The sequence below is a fragment of the Gymnoscopelus braueri genome (genome assembly GCF_963280865.1).
Source record: "Gymnoscopelus braueri genome assembly, chromosome: 11".
NCBI lineage: Eukaryota > Metazoa > Chordata > Actinopteri > Myctophiformes > Myctophidae > Gymnoscopelus > Gymnoscopelus braueri.
Genome location: NC_137613.1, coordinates 37,718,837 through 37,736,304, shown reverse-complemented (window position 1 = coordinate 37,736,304; position 17,468 = coordinate 37,718,837). Strand labels below are relative to the sequence as shown.

At 42.1% G+C, this 17,468-nt stretch overlaps 1 protein-coding gene across 1 annotated transcript in view; it reads right to left on the bottom strand.

Annotated features, from left to right (window-relative positions):
• The window catches only part of cdk6 (cyclin dependent kinase 6), a 53,714-nt gene extending 37,483 nt beyond the window's left edge, over positions 1–16,231 (bottom strand). The window contains exons 1-4 of the mRNA XM_080441569.1: positions 15,999–16,231; positions 14,615–14,980; positions 10,459–10,594; positions 2,762–2,929 (exon numbers count right to left, since the gene is read on the bottom strand). Coding sequence (XP_080297695.1) covers positions 2,762–2,929; positions 10,459–10,594; positions 14,615–14,838 — 528 coding nt within the window. The 5' untranslated portion in view covers positions 14,839–14,980; positions 15,999–16,231. The remainder of the gene's footprint in view (positions 1–2,761; positions 2,930–10,458; positions 10,595–14,614; positions 14,981–15,998) is intronic.
• Positions 16,232–17,468: the final 1,237 nt, after the last annotated feature.

Below are 17,468 nucleotides of genomic sequence, written 5' to 3'. Positions count from 1 at the left end.
AATGGTTGGCTTCAATGTTTTCTTTAACACTTTATGTGTGTAATTCTTTACCTTTGGTAAAAGTTCTGGGTAATCTCAATTGAAAGTATTGACCTTTTTGCTGCTGATAAAATAATATATAATATAATATTGTATAAAGTTAATATATTGAAAATGTGATACTTGAAGTGACTTAACACCTTTTCCCTTCCCCTTTTTGACAATCTGGAAAAGAAATGCACTGTTTGTACTTTTCAGCAATGTCAGTTAGCACAAAATTAGTTTTAGAACTTCTGTTCTTGATTATGTTGTTTTAGTGACTGACAGAAGGTTGAATACATAAATAAATGACAACCAGTTTGAAAATGTACTGTGAAACCTTTGACACTGTTTACACTTTTTGAAATCCGTGGTTTTATAAATTTCCATGAGAGATTAAATGGTAGACATGAAATTAAAAAAAAAAAAAAAAAAAAACCCTGGTTAAACAGAGCCAGCCTAATCCGATTCCTCCCTTGGACCACTGTTCTGATCGGACAGTCTGAAACAATTGCAGCCAACCTAGAGATCATGTACATCCTTTCATACAAATGTTGGTCCTTTGAGAGTCTCAGCCCAACATGTCCCACTCCTGTACGATGGTTCTACCTCGACACAGACAAGGACCCCAGGAGACCCAGCTATCCTCAAGAATGGTCCGGCCTTGATCCAAATGGAGAAGCGGCCCCATAGCCGACTGCGCTCGACATTGGATTATGATGTTGACGAGGCCAGCTACTTCCCCGGACAACGCCACATTCCCAGCTGGCATGTTTTGGAAGGTCCCCAGTGAATGAAAAGAGGCGGCGTGACTCATACAGATGATCGTATCAGATCTATCCTCATCCGAAGGCGGCGATGAGGAATAGGGTTATAGGGCTACACATGTGCACAGTATGAATACTGTGAGTGAGTGAAGGTAGTGTAAGTGATATTTGGTTGTTAAAGTAAGTGTTAAATAGCTCTCTATTCTGATTGTAACCATTGCTATAGTGTGTTTGTTCAGTAACACAGGTCTCCCCTTCTCTCCAGCTCTTTAGTAAACTTTTAGTAAATACATTTTCAGGTCAGGATACCAATTTCCTTCAATCAGGAGAGAACTCATCTAGGATACAGGACAACCAAGTGAAATTTGAAGGGATAAAACAAACAAAAAAGAGCAGACAAAATTGGAACACTACAAAATTGAAGCTGATAAATAGGTGCTCTTCCCTGATTGGCTGAAACTGGCAACCCACCTGTTATTTTCTGTTCATTAAAGAGCTGGAGAGACGGGGAGACCCCTGTTACTGAACAAACGCTCTATAGCAATGATTACTATCAGAATATAGAGCTTTAACCTTTTAACAAAGCAACCCTTTTTTTTTTAAACAAAAGCTATCACAGCACCTTTTAAATATCTAACAATAGTGCTTGTCATTTTCAGTTATTTATTTGCCTAATGTACTGTAGACTATCGTCCCATGTTGGTGTGCTTCAGAGCGTGACGGGGATTCCCCACATGCTAACTTTTATCACGTCCGTCTCCCTAGCACCGATTTATTTAGCATTCATTTAGGAACTTTTTGCTTCTGCTCTTCAATCTCACAATTACAAGGATTGACTTTGGCAAGGCAGCTAGCTAGAAGATAACATCAAATCTAAATGTGAAATCTGAGCGCCATCATGCAGATGCACTGCAGCATTAGTGTAACATTGATGTAACATTAGAATGAGCTATTCAGTGAAGGCTTTGTTCTATATTTGCTTTAGGACAAGTTACCTGATTTTTTTTTTTTTTTTTACCCATCAACAGTAGTACTAGATTCCCACAAAAGGGCATCTGGGGACCCATGTTCTATTATTTACAGTATCTACAAACAAACATACAAAACTGGGCTAGTAACACCTTCACAAGTTAAAAGAAATGTCTGGCTAGTGCCTAGAAATCCTTAAGTTCCATCCCTGGATAGAACATGGAGAAACGGACGCAGCCACAGGAGTCATCACGGCCACCACGCAGCAGATGGTGACCAGTGTTGATTTTGACAGCAAATTTGTATTTGGTTTCAGTCATAGTCTTTTGAATAAAATTCCATTTAGCTTTTGTCATATTTCAGTCATCTGAAATGTTTTAGTTTTTGTCTAGTTTTAGTCTAAATATCATAAGATTTTAGTCGACTAAATGTTCAGTTGATTTAGTCGACTAGACTTGACTACATCTTATTTTGGCGGTGCCTTGGTGGTGTCGTAATGGCTGATTTTACACTTGGTGGTTGCATGCTGAAAATAGCCGATCTACAAGCTCACAACGCGTCGCGCTGCGACGCGTTGTGATCTTGTAGATCTGCTATTTTCAGAGTGCACCACCTGAGCGCAACCAAACATAAAATGACTTGTTTTTTAGTTCTACTGGATCTCTTCTCCACTAGTCCCTCACTAACATTTCATTTAGTCTAGTTTTTATTTGTTGACGAAATTGTCAATATATTTAGTCTTAGTCATCATAGCTTAGGTTTTATTTACTTTTCATTTACTTTTCGTCAGTGAAAAAAAAGTAGTCGACGAACATTTTTCGTCATAGTTTTAGTCGACGAAATCAACACTGATGGTGACTTGTGCTCGTGGTTACTGCATAGAACCTGATGGTGGCGCTGTACTTGGCTGTCACTCCATGTTCACTGGAACACTTCTCAACCTCAACCGGTGAGTAAGGTTACATTGTGAACAGAATAGAATAGAATAGAATAGAATAGGTGCTGACCACAGAGGTGAGTGCCATCTGGAAGCTGTAGATGCGTGCCAGGCCAAAGTCAGCCAGTTTAATCTGGCCATTGCTGGTCACCAGGATGTTCTGGGGCTTCAGGTCACGGTGAACGACGCGGTGTGAATGCAGGAAGTCCAGGCCCTGGAGTAGCTGGTACATCATATCCTGTAGGGACAAAATGACCACAACAAATTAAGTTGGGACAATTTGGGGGCGGTCAGCTGCTGCTGTACTCCAACTGCCACCTATGTTTACACTAACATGCCGTTAAATGACGTCTCACCTGCACATGAGACTATATGCACAAATGCATATGTTCTAAATATGCTGCTATTCTATTTCTGCACCTCATGTATACATTGGTTACTATATCTGCTGCTATTTTAACTGCCTCATTCCATTGCTTCTAACCTGTGTACACTTTACTCTGCTCATATCAGGAATATCTGACTTGTTTTCCTTGTTCTCTCTTTCTATCTCTATTCTTCTTCCCTTTCTTGAAAACTGCAAATGATGGGAAAATTTGTACAAAAAATTATTTGCTTATACCTGTAAACCTGTGACAATAAAGTAGTTGAAGTTAAGTTCAGGAGGGCAGGCCATACCCTCCTCATAAACTTTTTTTTCCTTGTTCTTTTGTTAGTCTTTTCTGATTTGCTTTTTATTTCCCATAGTGACAGTGAGAGAGAGAAAGGAAAGGCGAGACAAGAGAGGATGACACGTAACAAAGAACTTTGGGACATATTTGAACCCGGGTCAGCTCCGGGAAGGACTATAGCCTTTTTGATGTTGTATGAACTCTTACAGGTGAGCCACTGGGGTGCCCTGTTTTGACAATCTTCTGCAGCATGTTTTAAATTCACAGCAAGCTCAACCTTGTGGCCCATTGTAGCAATCTGATCACAAAGTGGTCACTCAACTGGACGTAGACACAATCTGGATAAATCTGGATATAATACGTCTTAACAGGGCCTGAATTACATTTAAGAATTAATTCATGAAGATGATCAAATATAAGAGGGAAATAGGAAAAATATAGGCCTCATGACCTCCTGCTCCAGTACAGCAACGTTTGCATTCTTACAACATGCCTAAATGGATCACTCCGACTAGTCAGTGTAGCAAAAGACAAAATGAAAAGGCTGAAGCACTGCTGTATGGAGGGAGTCAGCTAGAGGAGGCCTGTGTCTCTTTAAGGCAGACTGGGGCAGATGTTTGATAACTGATGAGGATGGGGGGCAGACAGAGGAGGGGGGAGATCATTTGAGGGGGAGAGAGAGAGAGAGCATGAGAGACAGAAAGGGAGAGAGAAAGAAGGGAAAGAGGCCTCATTCTGCAGAAGCATGAACCTCTGTTTCTCAGCAGCTGTCCAGCTATAGCTAATTGGAGATCCCGTTCTTTTTATGCTCAAGTGGTGACCTCAGAGACAACCATGGGCACTGTAGCCATGACACCTTTGCAGTAGTGATCTAAACTGAACTGTGCTGACCCACCCACGTCACGTTTGTTCTTACTCAGCTGCAGAGCAGCTTTTATAAACAGTTTTGCTGCAAACAATGTCAACTTTTGGTTATGTTTCTATCAATCGGACTGGCACAATTAAAAAGCCAGCGAAAACTTAGAACACGATTATAATAATTACGGAACTTTTTTTTAATATATACTGATGCCAACAGGTACAAGTATGCTGCACAAGCCAACTGTTACAGTGAGGGAAGATAACGCAGATACAGAGGGAGTTTGGGTGGGTGGGCTCAAATGATAGCCTTAAAGATCATTTCCTCTACTAGAAAACCACCCAAGGACTCACCATGGTGGCAGTGGTTGATAGTGGTAGTGGGGGCAGAATGGAGATAGGGAGAGAGAGAGATGTGGGCAGATTATGGAACAACTGGGGAGGGAGAGTGCAGAGGGAGATAAAGACAAAGAGAGACAGAGACAGACAGAGAGCGCAAACTGAGGAGAAAGAGAGGCTTCGGGGGGCAACCTCATTTTCTGCCCTGCTGCTGCTGTGCCACAATGTGTCCTAGTGCCCCCGCCCCCCCCCCCCCATTAGAGGTCTGCAAGACCGTTGGCCCTGACAGTGATTTGATTAGGGCTGGTCTAACAGCCCAAAATATAGCCCAGGCCAAACTATACCTGGGGTTATAGTGGGCTAGCCTGTTTTATACCCTGCGGTATATTCTGGGCTAGTCCAGTTAATATGCAGGGGTATATTTTGGTGCTATTGCACCACTTTTTACTAATGGATCAGGCTTACTTTCATTGACAATGATAGGAGAAAAGTTCAATGAGACCGCATTGTGTTTGTAACGTTCATCTTATCTCTGAAGCCTGACAAGTTGGGGGAGTAGGCTGTATGTGTTGGTGGATGCGACACACAGCGTTCGCAACGCATAATAAAAAGTGAATGAGGCTAATAAAAAATGAATGAGGCTCATACAAGGCTCATGAAAGTATGCCTACATAGATCAATGGATATTTATTTTGGGGGGATGTAACATTTGAAACATTGTTCGTCACAGTTCACACCAAAGAAAGGTGGACCATAAATCTTTAATTACCTATAAGCTGCTGATCACGCCACTTGGCTTCATGCTTTACGGCATGCTTATGCTTCTCTATAATAGACAGTTGCTATTAATATTTGTGAGCATTGTTGTTGGTGGCATTTATGTTGTTGCTGGATCACATAACTTGCTTTATTCTCAACTGCATGCCATTGCTTACGTGTCTCTCTAATGGACAGTCAGCACTCGGTAGCCATTTAATAGGAGAGTATTTTTGTCGGTGGCACTTGTGGTTATGTTTATAAAACCACAATAAGTCTCCCTCTTAGGGGCATATGTGATGTGTGTGTTCAGTCTGTGTATTCGTGTATCGGAGCGCATTCAAAGGTTGCACGATGCGCGCATGAGAGATTAAACATCTGTTGTAGAAAGGCCTAACCAGAGACGGGGGTCACAAATCAGCCTTGGCTAGAAACCCCATAATGCGATACACCGGTCTCATGTTATTGTAACTTGACAATGTTTGTTTGCATTGTTCTTAAATAATAAATAAAAGAAAACAAATTGATTTGGAGTTGGGTCTCAGGTAGGGCTTGGACTGATAACTTGCAGACCCATGATCACCATGGGCCACGCTTGGGCTGGTGTTTTGGGCCCATGCAGGGCTCTATCCCCTATACTCAAACACACACACACACACACACTCCTCCGCCAAGACCTCACAAGTGACATGGACAGGGGCCCACAGCACTATTCACTGGCCTACCAGCTGGTGAGGGATTCAAGGAGCTGAAACAAGGGGCTGCACACTCAAGCAGAAAACATTAGCAAACGGCGCGGGCCTGGCCACTGTGCTGGCCATAAAGGGGGGGCACAGGGTGGAGGTTGCCCCCGTGCAATACTGGGGGTAAAGGGGTGGGGCATACGCGCGCGTGTGTGCATCCGTTCATGTCAACATGAGTATACATCTGTGTGCATACGCATGTGTAGGATTGCTTCTAGTTGTATGTCTGTGTCTATCTCTCTGAGACTCTCAGTGTGTGTGTGTGTGTGTGTGTGTGTGTGTGTGTGTGTGTGTGTGTGTGTGTGTGTGCTCTGACCAAGGGCAGGCAGGGTGCATAAACAGGCTTTCCTTTCTACATCTCCATCCAGCCATGACCTAGCTAGTGCGGGCCGACAGACAGACGCACGGGAGAACGGCAGGCAGTTGGTTATTTGGGGGGGGGGGGGGGGGGGAGCTGACACAATAGCATCACCCCCATCAGTTCCTCTCTGCTTTAAATAGCCATTACACCGTGCTTCCTTTCAGCAACATTTCCTACAAAACACCAATTATCTCTCAAGTGTGGCTCTTGGACAAACACACAAACAGTCTTGGCCCCTCTTGCCCTCAACACCATCTCCTCTGTTGTATCAGTTAACCTCACAGCGGACTGACTAATAATGGATATTTTAGCTAAGAACACAACTGCATGTTCAACGATGATCATTTTAAAAAGGCAAAAGTCAAAATGGCTGACCTAATATGAAGGGGGCGCAAATAGCTATGAGCCTTTTGAGGACTCTTCGTGTCATGGAGTTCAGGCGTGAGGCACCCCATAACTCTGATGCAAACTTGATACCAGCACCGCAAGAGTGCGAAAGTGTTGATCAACACCCAACTGCCTTTAGCAGCACTTCCACCAGAAGCCTCACAAACAGCTTGGCTGGGAGGAAACACACAAAAATCTCACACAAAAAAAAAGTTCTGCCCTCCCCAACCCCCACCACAAAAAAGGGCGAACCAGGAAAGACGTAGTCAGCCCACTGCAAAGACGCAGTCAAAACATGGCTTTCCGAGCGCGCCTCCTTTTCTAATGCTAATGCATTGGAGGCAGCCATATTGTTTATTGTAGCCAAGCACAATGTGGGACATCTGCCGGGTTAGCGTTAGTGTAATTCCCTCCCCATGCTTCATTAACCTCCCCCTTTATAGGCCCAGAGACTCTAGTTCTGGAGGCTTGGAGGGTGGCAGCGGAGGAGGGGTTGGAGGGGTGGTGGTGGTGGGGGGGGATCCAAGCGCTGGTCTGGCCAAGGAGCACCGAGGCTGGGGCAGCCTGGCTGCTTGATGTCCTTCCAGCTCATTTGATTCCTGGAGGAGGGCCTCTTTCATCAATGACCATGTGGTGGGTCTGGAGTCTGAGTAAGGATAAGCAGGTGATGGAGGGCGGGGGGAGTTGAGGTGGACACAGGGTTGCCAGATCTGCTTATTATAATTTCCCCGCAAGATTTTATTTGAAAATAGCCGATCTACAAGCTCACAACGCGTCGCGACGCGTTGTGAGCTTGTAAATCTGCTATTTTAAAATAGCTGATGTATATGTTAAAGTGCTCATGTGGCCCATAGTCGCTTCTTTTGGGCTGGTTTTCCTAGACCTGGTTGCTTGTTTCTCTCACAGAATCTGGCAACACTGGGTGGACAGGCAGGCCCAGAATGGGGTGCCTGCCTGCCTGGTGCTGGGTAAGGACTTGGTTCTGGAGAGGGCTACATCTGGGCTAGCCTGGAGCAATCTGGGGGAGGTTTGGCTGGCGATGAAATGTTTTGGACCGGTCTGGGGTAAACCAGCCATTCAGAACGACACGTGGGGGGGGGGGGGGGGGGGTTATTGGCTGGGCAGGATTGTGCTAAATTTGGAAAGGCTGTTTTTTGGTTTTGTTTTGTTGGGGTGGTCTGGGGTTGGCAGGCCACTTCAGGGGGCTAAAGGGTAGAGGGCCGGGCGGGGGTCCACAATCTGGTGTCATCTGGTCTTGGGAGAGTAAATGAAGTTGTTGGAGGGGGGTGGGGTGAGATGGGGTGATGAGGGGGCACTCTGGGGGCTACTGTGCAGTCTCCACTGTCCTGGAAATAAAGAGGGATGGTGTCTGTGTGTCATCTTGTCCCCCCATCCCCAATCCTTTGTCCCCACATGGCTCCAGCTGTATGGACCATAGAGAGTCTTACCCGAAAGCAACAAGTGTTTGACCCTTCTGGGATCTGGTGTTGGAACAGATGCAACGCCATTGACAAACATGACTTTTAAGAGTATTATATTCATTACATTTACGTGTCTTTCTCCATAGAAATTAGTTGGATGTGACTGAAATCAGTCTGAAAGGGCACATTTCTTAGCTTTCCAACTAATATTTTTGCACTCCTATTATTAGGACAAGTAACATCAGTCAAATGTCTATCCTGTAAACCAATTCACCTTATATATCCTATAAAAACATTAAAACATCCAGTGGCCCAACATATAACAGATCATTAAGAATCAAAGGTGGTCAGATAAAGGAAGTGTTTGAGTAAAGATGATTGCTGTAACATTATCATAATGTCATTCAGATCTCTCTTGAGAAATCACATTATTTGAAGCTACATGTATTAGTGACATAACAGACACCACAGCATAGAAACTAGAGAGAGCCACATGCTGTATCAATCTCAATAGAATCCTAAACCCTGGGAAAGCCTCGGGTCGCATCCAACCTAGACTGGTCCATGCTTGTACAGTATCTCTCCGATGTTAACGCTCAACACAAAACTTCTCACACATAAACTCAACCCCGGGGTTCGAAACAACAGTCACTTTAGCTTCAATAACTTCTCTGTTTTCAGTTTGACACTTTAAACTCAAGCCCCCCCCCTCCACCTAGCCTCCAAAAATAGAGATGCTTCTCCAATATTTTACATGATACGTCCACAGACCCCGGGGCGCAACCAGATGATTAGATATGGAAAGGAGGTGTGCGTGGGAAAGACAGAAATAAAAAAAAAGGGTGAGTGATAGAAGAGAGGAGCTGGCGACACGTCCATTTCCGATCTCTTGGGCAACATGTAAGTGGACACTGAGGGGTGGATTTGTTCAATGCATTATAGAAAGTTGATAGTGGCGATAAACTGTGCTGCTTTTGAGTGTGTTACACCCTGAGGTACATTCTTAGGACCGGCTGAGAAAGAATGATTGATATAAGGTGAGGCGCTCCGGGTAAAGAATGCTCTCCAACAATTACCTTACGCGGTGGGGCATATAGGCAATAATTATCCGCAAATTAATTTTTCAAAATCTTTTCATGTGGTCTATTTTCAACACACACACACACACACACACACACACACACACACACACACACACACACACACACACACACACACACACACACACACACACACACACACACACACACACACACACACACACACACACCTCCTGTGGGGTCCCTGCTTGCCCTCTGTCTAGGGACACACACCCCACACACACGCACACACAGGCTTCTGCTCCATCTGCGATCCACTTTACAGTAAAAGCTGGGAGAACGAGAGGGCAGAGTGAAAATAGAGAAGGCACGGAGCCTCTAATTTGGAGCCCATCTGCCACATGTGCTGCCCTTCAAAACGCCCCAGCACCTCTTGATGTTGGACGTCTGTGTCTCTGCCTGGCCCGAGCCAAGAATACTCCCCTTGGAACTACATTCTTACAAACAAACAAAAAAAAGGTTCTGGTTCTATAACTTGCCTTATTTATGGCTCCTAAAAGGGTTCCATATGGAACCATTGTATATGGGTCTTCATAAAGAATCAACATGGTTATGTATAGCCTACGCCAATGAATGCATCCTCAATTAAATTATTTTAAAGACCATATGCAAGCGTTTTTCACTTCCCTGTAAAGTAGAACATTTCGCAAGCATGTATAGAGGCATACACCTACTACTGGTGACTCTATGGCAAAGAGGATGACCCAAAAACATAATTTACACTGAAATGTGATAAATGTTCAACCCATAGAGGATGAACAACAATTTACACCGAAATGGTGATAAGTATTCAACCTAGTATATTGGATGAATAACATCCATAGTACTAGTTGATCGTAGACTAATTTCCAACCTGCACTACGCAATAGTGGAAATAAAATGGGAGTAAAAGCATTCACACAGACAACAAAACACTATTCTGAAATTGAATTGCTTTTGAACAATGCTTTTTGTAATTACAATCTCAAGAAGTACCTTGATACTTCTGGTGAGCATGGGTAACTGCATAGCAAAAATTCAGAGCGTTAATTTAACACAAAATGCGAATAAACACTCAGATGTTTACTGTGTAGGACAGAAAACCAGCTACTTGTATTGGGAACAGATGTTCAGGACGACCATAGTATTTACCTTGATAGTTTCAGGTGGTACCCCCGGGTCAGGAGCCTTCTCCAGATAGGTGGTCAGGTCCTGGTCCACATGCTCAAAGACCAGAGTGAGCTTGGTCTCGCGGTCCGTCCGAGACACTGTACACACATCGAACAACCTAGAGCGAGAGGAACCGGTGAGGATCACAGATGATTCAGTGGTTGAAACAAAAAATCATTCAAATCTGCTTTATAAAAAGGTCTAATGTAGCAAGACAAGAGAACATAGAATAACAACAAACACAATAACAAAAAAGTGTTAACTTACAACATGAATTAAAGGCTTTTGACAATCATGTATATCTTATGCACATTCTAGCACTTCCAAAAAGCATCAAATAAGAACGTAGCGTATCGAACACAGTTTAAAATAAAATACGAATGAAAAACATGAACTGAATCTCCTGCATCCACTTCCTTGCTGAGAATCTTATCTAATGGATTTAGAGAGATTTTGAATCTGTTGGAAAAGGAATTTGTTGATGGTGTCAAATAACTGTCCAGACCTGTTCTCTGACAGTTTGCCTTTGATGTTACTGGAGCCCTGTTCATTCAATAAAAGGGCTTTCATTTTTGTGACTGATTAAGATTTTTGTAACAGGACATTCTCCATATGTTTAAAGCCATATTCCATATGTCTAAACTCTAAAAAGTAAGGGAAATGATGGTAAGCGCCATGCAAAACCCCTAAACTACGTATACACAAGAACATGCAGTTTTCTTTCTGTTTTTAAATGACACTTATAAAGGTTTGGGTTGTGTAGTGTAGTGTACCTTGACATGATGTACCCCCAAATATTGACAAGATATCTGTAATAGTTGCTTTGTTGATTAAAAAGACAAAAACTAAAAGTGATAATCCAAAATACTCTCTGCATTGACTTACATTGCACGGTGAAAACCGATTTCAAAGTCTGTGCATATTTGGCCAATTCATAACTTTAAAAATGTAAAACCCGGCGCTGCATTTAATATTTCGAGTCCCCTGTTCGATTCCTGGCCGGCCGGACCATTTGCTGCATGTCACTCCCCTGTGTTTCCTGTATCTGTCCACTGACTGTACCTGTCAAAGGCTCAGAAAAGCACCCCAATAAGTCAACTTCTGGATGATTTTTACTATTTGAAGATCCAAATGGTAAAATCAACAGCAAATTGACATGTTTATAAAAATTAAAAAAATGCAGTGTTGGGTTTTGTAATGTTATAATTTGGCAGAATCTGCTTTGTTTGCATTAGTTTGTGTGCTAAAAGAGTGACACGAGACCTGTTTCACAGTGCGTTCCAATAGTCAAAGGGTAGACTATTTAGAAGTATTCATTTTAAATCAACAGAGCAACTATTGAAAATATCTTGCCAATATTTGGAGTTACATCATTGCAAGGTATTGCAAGGTAACTACCCAACCAAACCTCTACCAAAGTGTAATTTTGCTTTAAATCTCGAAAGTGTCATTTAATGACGATATATCGATCGATATAATTATTTCCCAGCCCTAAATGTTGTTATCCTCCATCCTGCTAACAGTGGACAATGGCCCAGGTTGCTCTTAAAAAACTTCTCCACTCATGCAACACTCATGGAGATTCAAGCAGATCAACAACCACACACACCAACATTTACGGTTGTGTTTCTCTAGGCAACAAACTACCGCCAAGAATCCAGATTATGTCGGCAACGCTGCCAAGGCAGGCTTTGGTGAAAAGCTGAGAAAAAAAGCCATCCAGTATGTCTTCTTCAAAGAGCTGAGGACCACAACCAGCATTCCTCTACCAGCACCATAACAACTCCTGATGCTCCATGGTAACCCTTGCTGGGCCCTATCTGTCACTGATGCTAGGGTAGCATCTCTCGTCACGGCAACCAAGCATGCAATCTGGGTTCCGGGATGGAATTCCCTCAAAGACATGACCGTGGCGTGCTCCAACGGCACAATGAGAGGTGACGAGGTCTGTTTCCTACAAGGCTTTCATGAGCCGATGTCAAGATTGATGAAGGGTTTTTACATCCCCTCAATAGTAGCATTCATCTTGCAAAACCAATCATTATTCACGGAAGAAATACAGTTTTATGATTAGTGCTAGGAATGATTTATTGATGGGGCATGGTCTTAATCCCAAATCAACAGTGGAAACAGAAACTTTCTGATGCATGCAGATGTGCCGTTATAACTCATCTGAAACCGGCTAATCTACATAAACTGCTGTGAATCAAAGCCTGGAACAACAGTGTTAAATCCCCCAGGAAGCATTTCCATTCCTCTCTCACCAATAAGCGCCGGAGCCAATACCTTGTAATCAGTGGGGTTGGGGATCCTGGAAAGAGCGTGTGAGAGGAGATTCTTTCTTTCAAGGTATTATTAACGTATATGATGTCAGAGAATAAAACACACCCTCCCCTAGAGGTGCTGGGGTTAAACGCCCCTCGCAGCCTGATTGTTGGGCTACAATGGGGGCTCTCAGCAGACACTCAACATATGGAATGAATAATGGGCCCCATTACAAACATCCAGGGGTTGCCTGGAGTTACACAGAAGGCCCACAATGCACCCTGCCTAGCCTGGCCATGCGGCTTGGCTTGACTGGAGAGAAGCGTGGCTCCTGTGGGGCTTTATGATTTGTACTCTACCAATTTTAACTTTGAATATTAAAACAAATGCTTTCCTACTTAAGATCAATTTAGTTTAAATAGTCATTTTGTGATAAAGTAATATTTACAGGCGTGTATTTAATAATTGGTTACCTAATAGAAATGGCCTATCACAACCCATGCTGACCTATTTGTCTTCCCATGGGCACAGAAATCCTTGTGATCCCATTAAGAAGAGCCATTAGTCTCCATTATTCATTGATTCATTGGGGAATTATTGTTAGAGCAGAGCACAATTCAAGCTTTAAGTGTCCATTTAGAATTGCACCCCAGTCCAAAGCTCTTTATGTGCTATAATAAAACAAATACCAAGGACTAATATTGAGTAGTCTCACAACACAAGATGCCATCTGACTAAACTCACTGACAGTGAATGATGGACCAATAATGTAAAGGTATGACAGGTGTGTCTTTATTAAAAAGAAAAGAGGAAAAAAAAGGTACTATGGGGCAACATGTTGGCCAATATAAACCAAGGAAAGCAGATGCACAAATTAAACACACGCAAGTGCGCAACCACACGCACTTTATGTGCAATAATAAAACAAATATCAAGGACTATTCTTGAGTAGTCTCACAACACAAAATGCCGTCTGACTAACTCACTCACTCTAAAACTGAAAGAATGCATGCACAGAAAGATGTTCTTGGACCCCAGGAAGACAAGCTGACGTTAAGGCGTCAGCTTGTCATTCGTTTAAATAAAAGAAAAAAGAAAATGTGCAAGTGAATTAGGCCTACTCTTTTTTTGTGCTATATTTGAGTATAGAACAATTAACATGTGATTCAGTTTCTTTTTTATATTTAATTAAATGTGGACTTCTCTGAAGCTCTCGAAAGGTTGCCTGTTCTGCCATGCTTATAATCAAAAAGCATTATGCTTATGCAAATGATGATGGACCAATACATTAAATGTATGACAGGTGTGTCTTCTGAGGCAAAGATCTTCTGTGGGGCAACACGTTGGCCAATACAAACCAAGGGAAGCAGAAAGAATATACACACCAGTGGTGGAAAGTAACTAAGTACATGTACTGAAGTACTGCACTTAAATAAATTGTTGAGGTATTTGTACTTTACTTGAGTATTTCCAATTTCCAATACATTTACTTCTACTCCACTACATCTCAGAGGCAAATATTGTGCTTTTACTCCACTAAAAGTATTTGAAAACTTTGGTTACTAGTTACTTTGCAGATATAAATTATTATATTATAAAACATACATTAAACATCTTAGTCCTATTTCATACCTAGGCTATTTGAAAATAGCCGATCTACAAGCTCACAATGCATCGCGGTGTGAGCTTGTAGATCTGCTATTTTTTAAACATTTTAGTACTTTTGGTACTTTTTGGTACTTAAGTATATTTTGATGCCAAATACTTTTGTACTTTTACACAAGTAACATTTTGAACACCGGCCTTTTACCTGCAAACAGAGTATTTTTATACTGTGGCATTACACACACACACCTCTCTCCCCTGCTCTTACCTGACAACATTGGGGTGCTCGAAGGCCTCCAGCTGCCTCAGTACCGCCACCTCGCGGATGGTGGAGAGAGGCATGCCTTCTTCCTCCGTCTGCACCCGAACTCTTTTCAGGGCTACGAAGCGACCCCCGTTCTTCAGATCCCTCGCCTTGTACACCTTGCCGTAAGCGCCTTCGCCGATCTCGGCGACAGGCTCATACTGAGTACCAATAGTTTCTTTGTCCATGATTTTTTTTTGCAGATTTTTCTCTCTCTACTTACTCTTGTTGAAAAATATTGCGGGGGGAATCCCGACGAAGTGTGTGACGAGCCACACAAGTTCTCTCACAAAGGCATCTTCACAGAAAGGTCTTGGCACGTGTTATTGCCTAGAGATTAACAACAGGGAGAGACAGATGCAAGAAGTCACCATCTCTGTATATGTGGATGAAACAATGGTCCAGGTAGGCATTAACACAACTGTCATCATGTTTTATTCCGATCTATCAACACCAGAGCCCCAGATATGCGTCCAACTTCCACTCCTCCTCCTATTACGCATATCAAACTCATGTCCTCCTACCTCTCTAACACAGAATAATGTCAAATAAATAAATAAAATTTGACTTTTAGGCTATTACCTTCTGTTATTTTTGCGATCTTCGTGAATTCGTCAACGACAATGTTATTTGAGATAATGATCCTATATTATATTGGGGCTATCATAAATAAAAATTATTAATGAATTAAATTTCGCCACAAAAATATTCAAAATAAAAACTTTTTTGGGGGGAAATAGCAGATCGAGCTTGTATATTGGCTATTTTCAAATAGCCAATGTATCATGTTTAAAGGGCGAAGGGCTATTGCTTCTTTTTGGGCTTGTTTTCATAGATCATGGTTGCTTGTTTCTCTCGCAAACTTGCGACATTGTGCAAAAGAAACTAAATAATAGAATTCCAAACTCCTAACAATTCAACCAATGCCCTTAAATAAACAATGAAACGACAAAAACTATTTTCTCTGCCCTCTTTTTTTAATCACAAAGCTGTGTGTTTGAGGCTACAGACAGCAGTGTAGTGGAGCACGTGGCTACTGATTGCATTGTCTAAACTTCCTACCACAACAGTCCATTTAAACTAGACTTCTAGAACTCCGTCCTAAAGACACTACATGTTTGCAACAACCAAAACTAAGTTTTAATGTGGTTATACGGGGGTTTCCTCGACTTTAAATATTTTTTTCTAATTTATTTGTGTGTGCATTCAAATAATGATTTAAAAAAAATGTGACTATAATACTGGGGGGTTGTGTTCTTTTATATTAATTAAATAATACAAATATATTAATAGCCTATTTATAAAAAATATATATAAAAAAAAAATATCCCCGATCGCACGTTTTTACCTTGTTTTATGTTGTCAACAAAAGGTCGCAACAACAGTGGACGTGTCCTTTAAACTGCGGAGTTCTCATGATCGCTGGCTTCATATGAATGGAGAAACGCTGTCCCTGCAGCCTGGATGCATCACATCCCTCTCTACTGTGCTGTGACTGTCCTGTCGTGCTGTCCTCACCGCGGGGCCACACACACACACACAGGTAGCTGCTGCAGCTCTCTAACCTCCCATCGCTCCAAAGACTCTACAACTCTGACTGGCACAGAAAACAGTGTTGCCAGGTTGTGTGAGAGAAATAAGGAGCCGGCTCTATGAAAACAAGCCCAAAAGAAGCGACGACTAGGCTACGGAAATAGCAGATCTACAAGCTCACAACGCGTCCCTTGTAGACCTGCAATTTTTTTGAAAGACAAAAAAATCTGGACAAAAATAAGTTAATTTTTTAACATTTTTGAAACATTTTAACAACACAAATCTTGTATGGGGGTCCCTGGCACAAAATATTTTCAGATGGGGGGCCCATGGACAAATACATATTCATCTGGGAGTCCTTTTCATGAAAAAATGTTTATGAACCACTGGGTTTAAACAACATTAGGAAACAAACCCCAAAAAAACGCAACCACCAATATTTACAAGCAACTTGACTGGAAAAACAAGCCCAAAGTCGCTTATAATAAGCGGACGTGGCAACGCTGCACAGAAAAACTAAAACAAGGGAGGAGAGAGGTGGGGGCGTGTTCCACACGCACCACCACCACAAAAAACGACCCGTTTGCGGCACTCACTGTAACTTTTTACAGGTCACAGGACAATGGTTAGTATATTTATATATATATATGTATTATATATACATATATTATATATATATATGTATTATATATTATCACTCTATGGGCTAGACGCGTGATTATTTATGCCCTCTCTTCCTTTGCTTTCCCCCTTTTCTTTTCCCATACATATTCCCTGGGATAGGATATAGTATATATGCTGCAACGCTTCTTGTCTAGTGTGAGCTCCTTCTCTCTCTGGCTTTCCCACAGGGTGGTGTAAAGTAACTAAGTACATTTACTCAAGTACTGTACTTAAGTACATTTACTTTACTGGAGTATTTCCAGTTTTCAGTACTTTTACTTCTACTCCACTAGATAAAATAGCCGATCTACAAGCTCGCGATGCGACGCATTGTGAGCTTGTAGATCGGCTATTTTCAAAAGATTTGTATACAAGGTATAGGCCTACATTTGAAAACTTGTGAAAAGGGACATTCTGCATAATGAGTACTTATACTTTTGTCACTTCAAATACATTTTGATACCAATACTTTTGTACTTTAACTCAAGTGCATTTTTAATTCCGGACTTTTACTTGTAACAGTCAAGAGTACCTCTTCATTGCAGTATTGATACTTTTACTTAAGTAAAAATGTGAGTACTTTTTCCACCACTGCTTTCCCACGCTGGCTGAATGTGGCCTG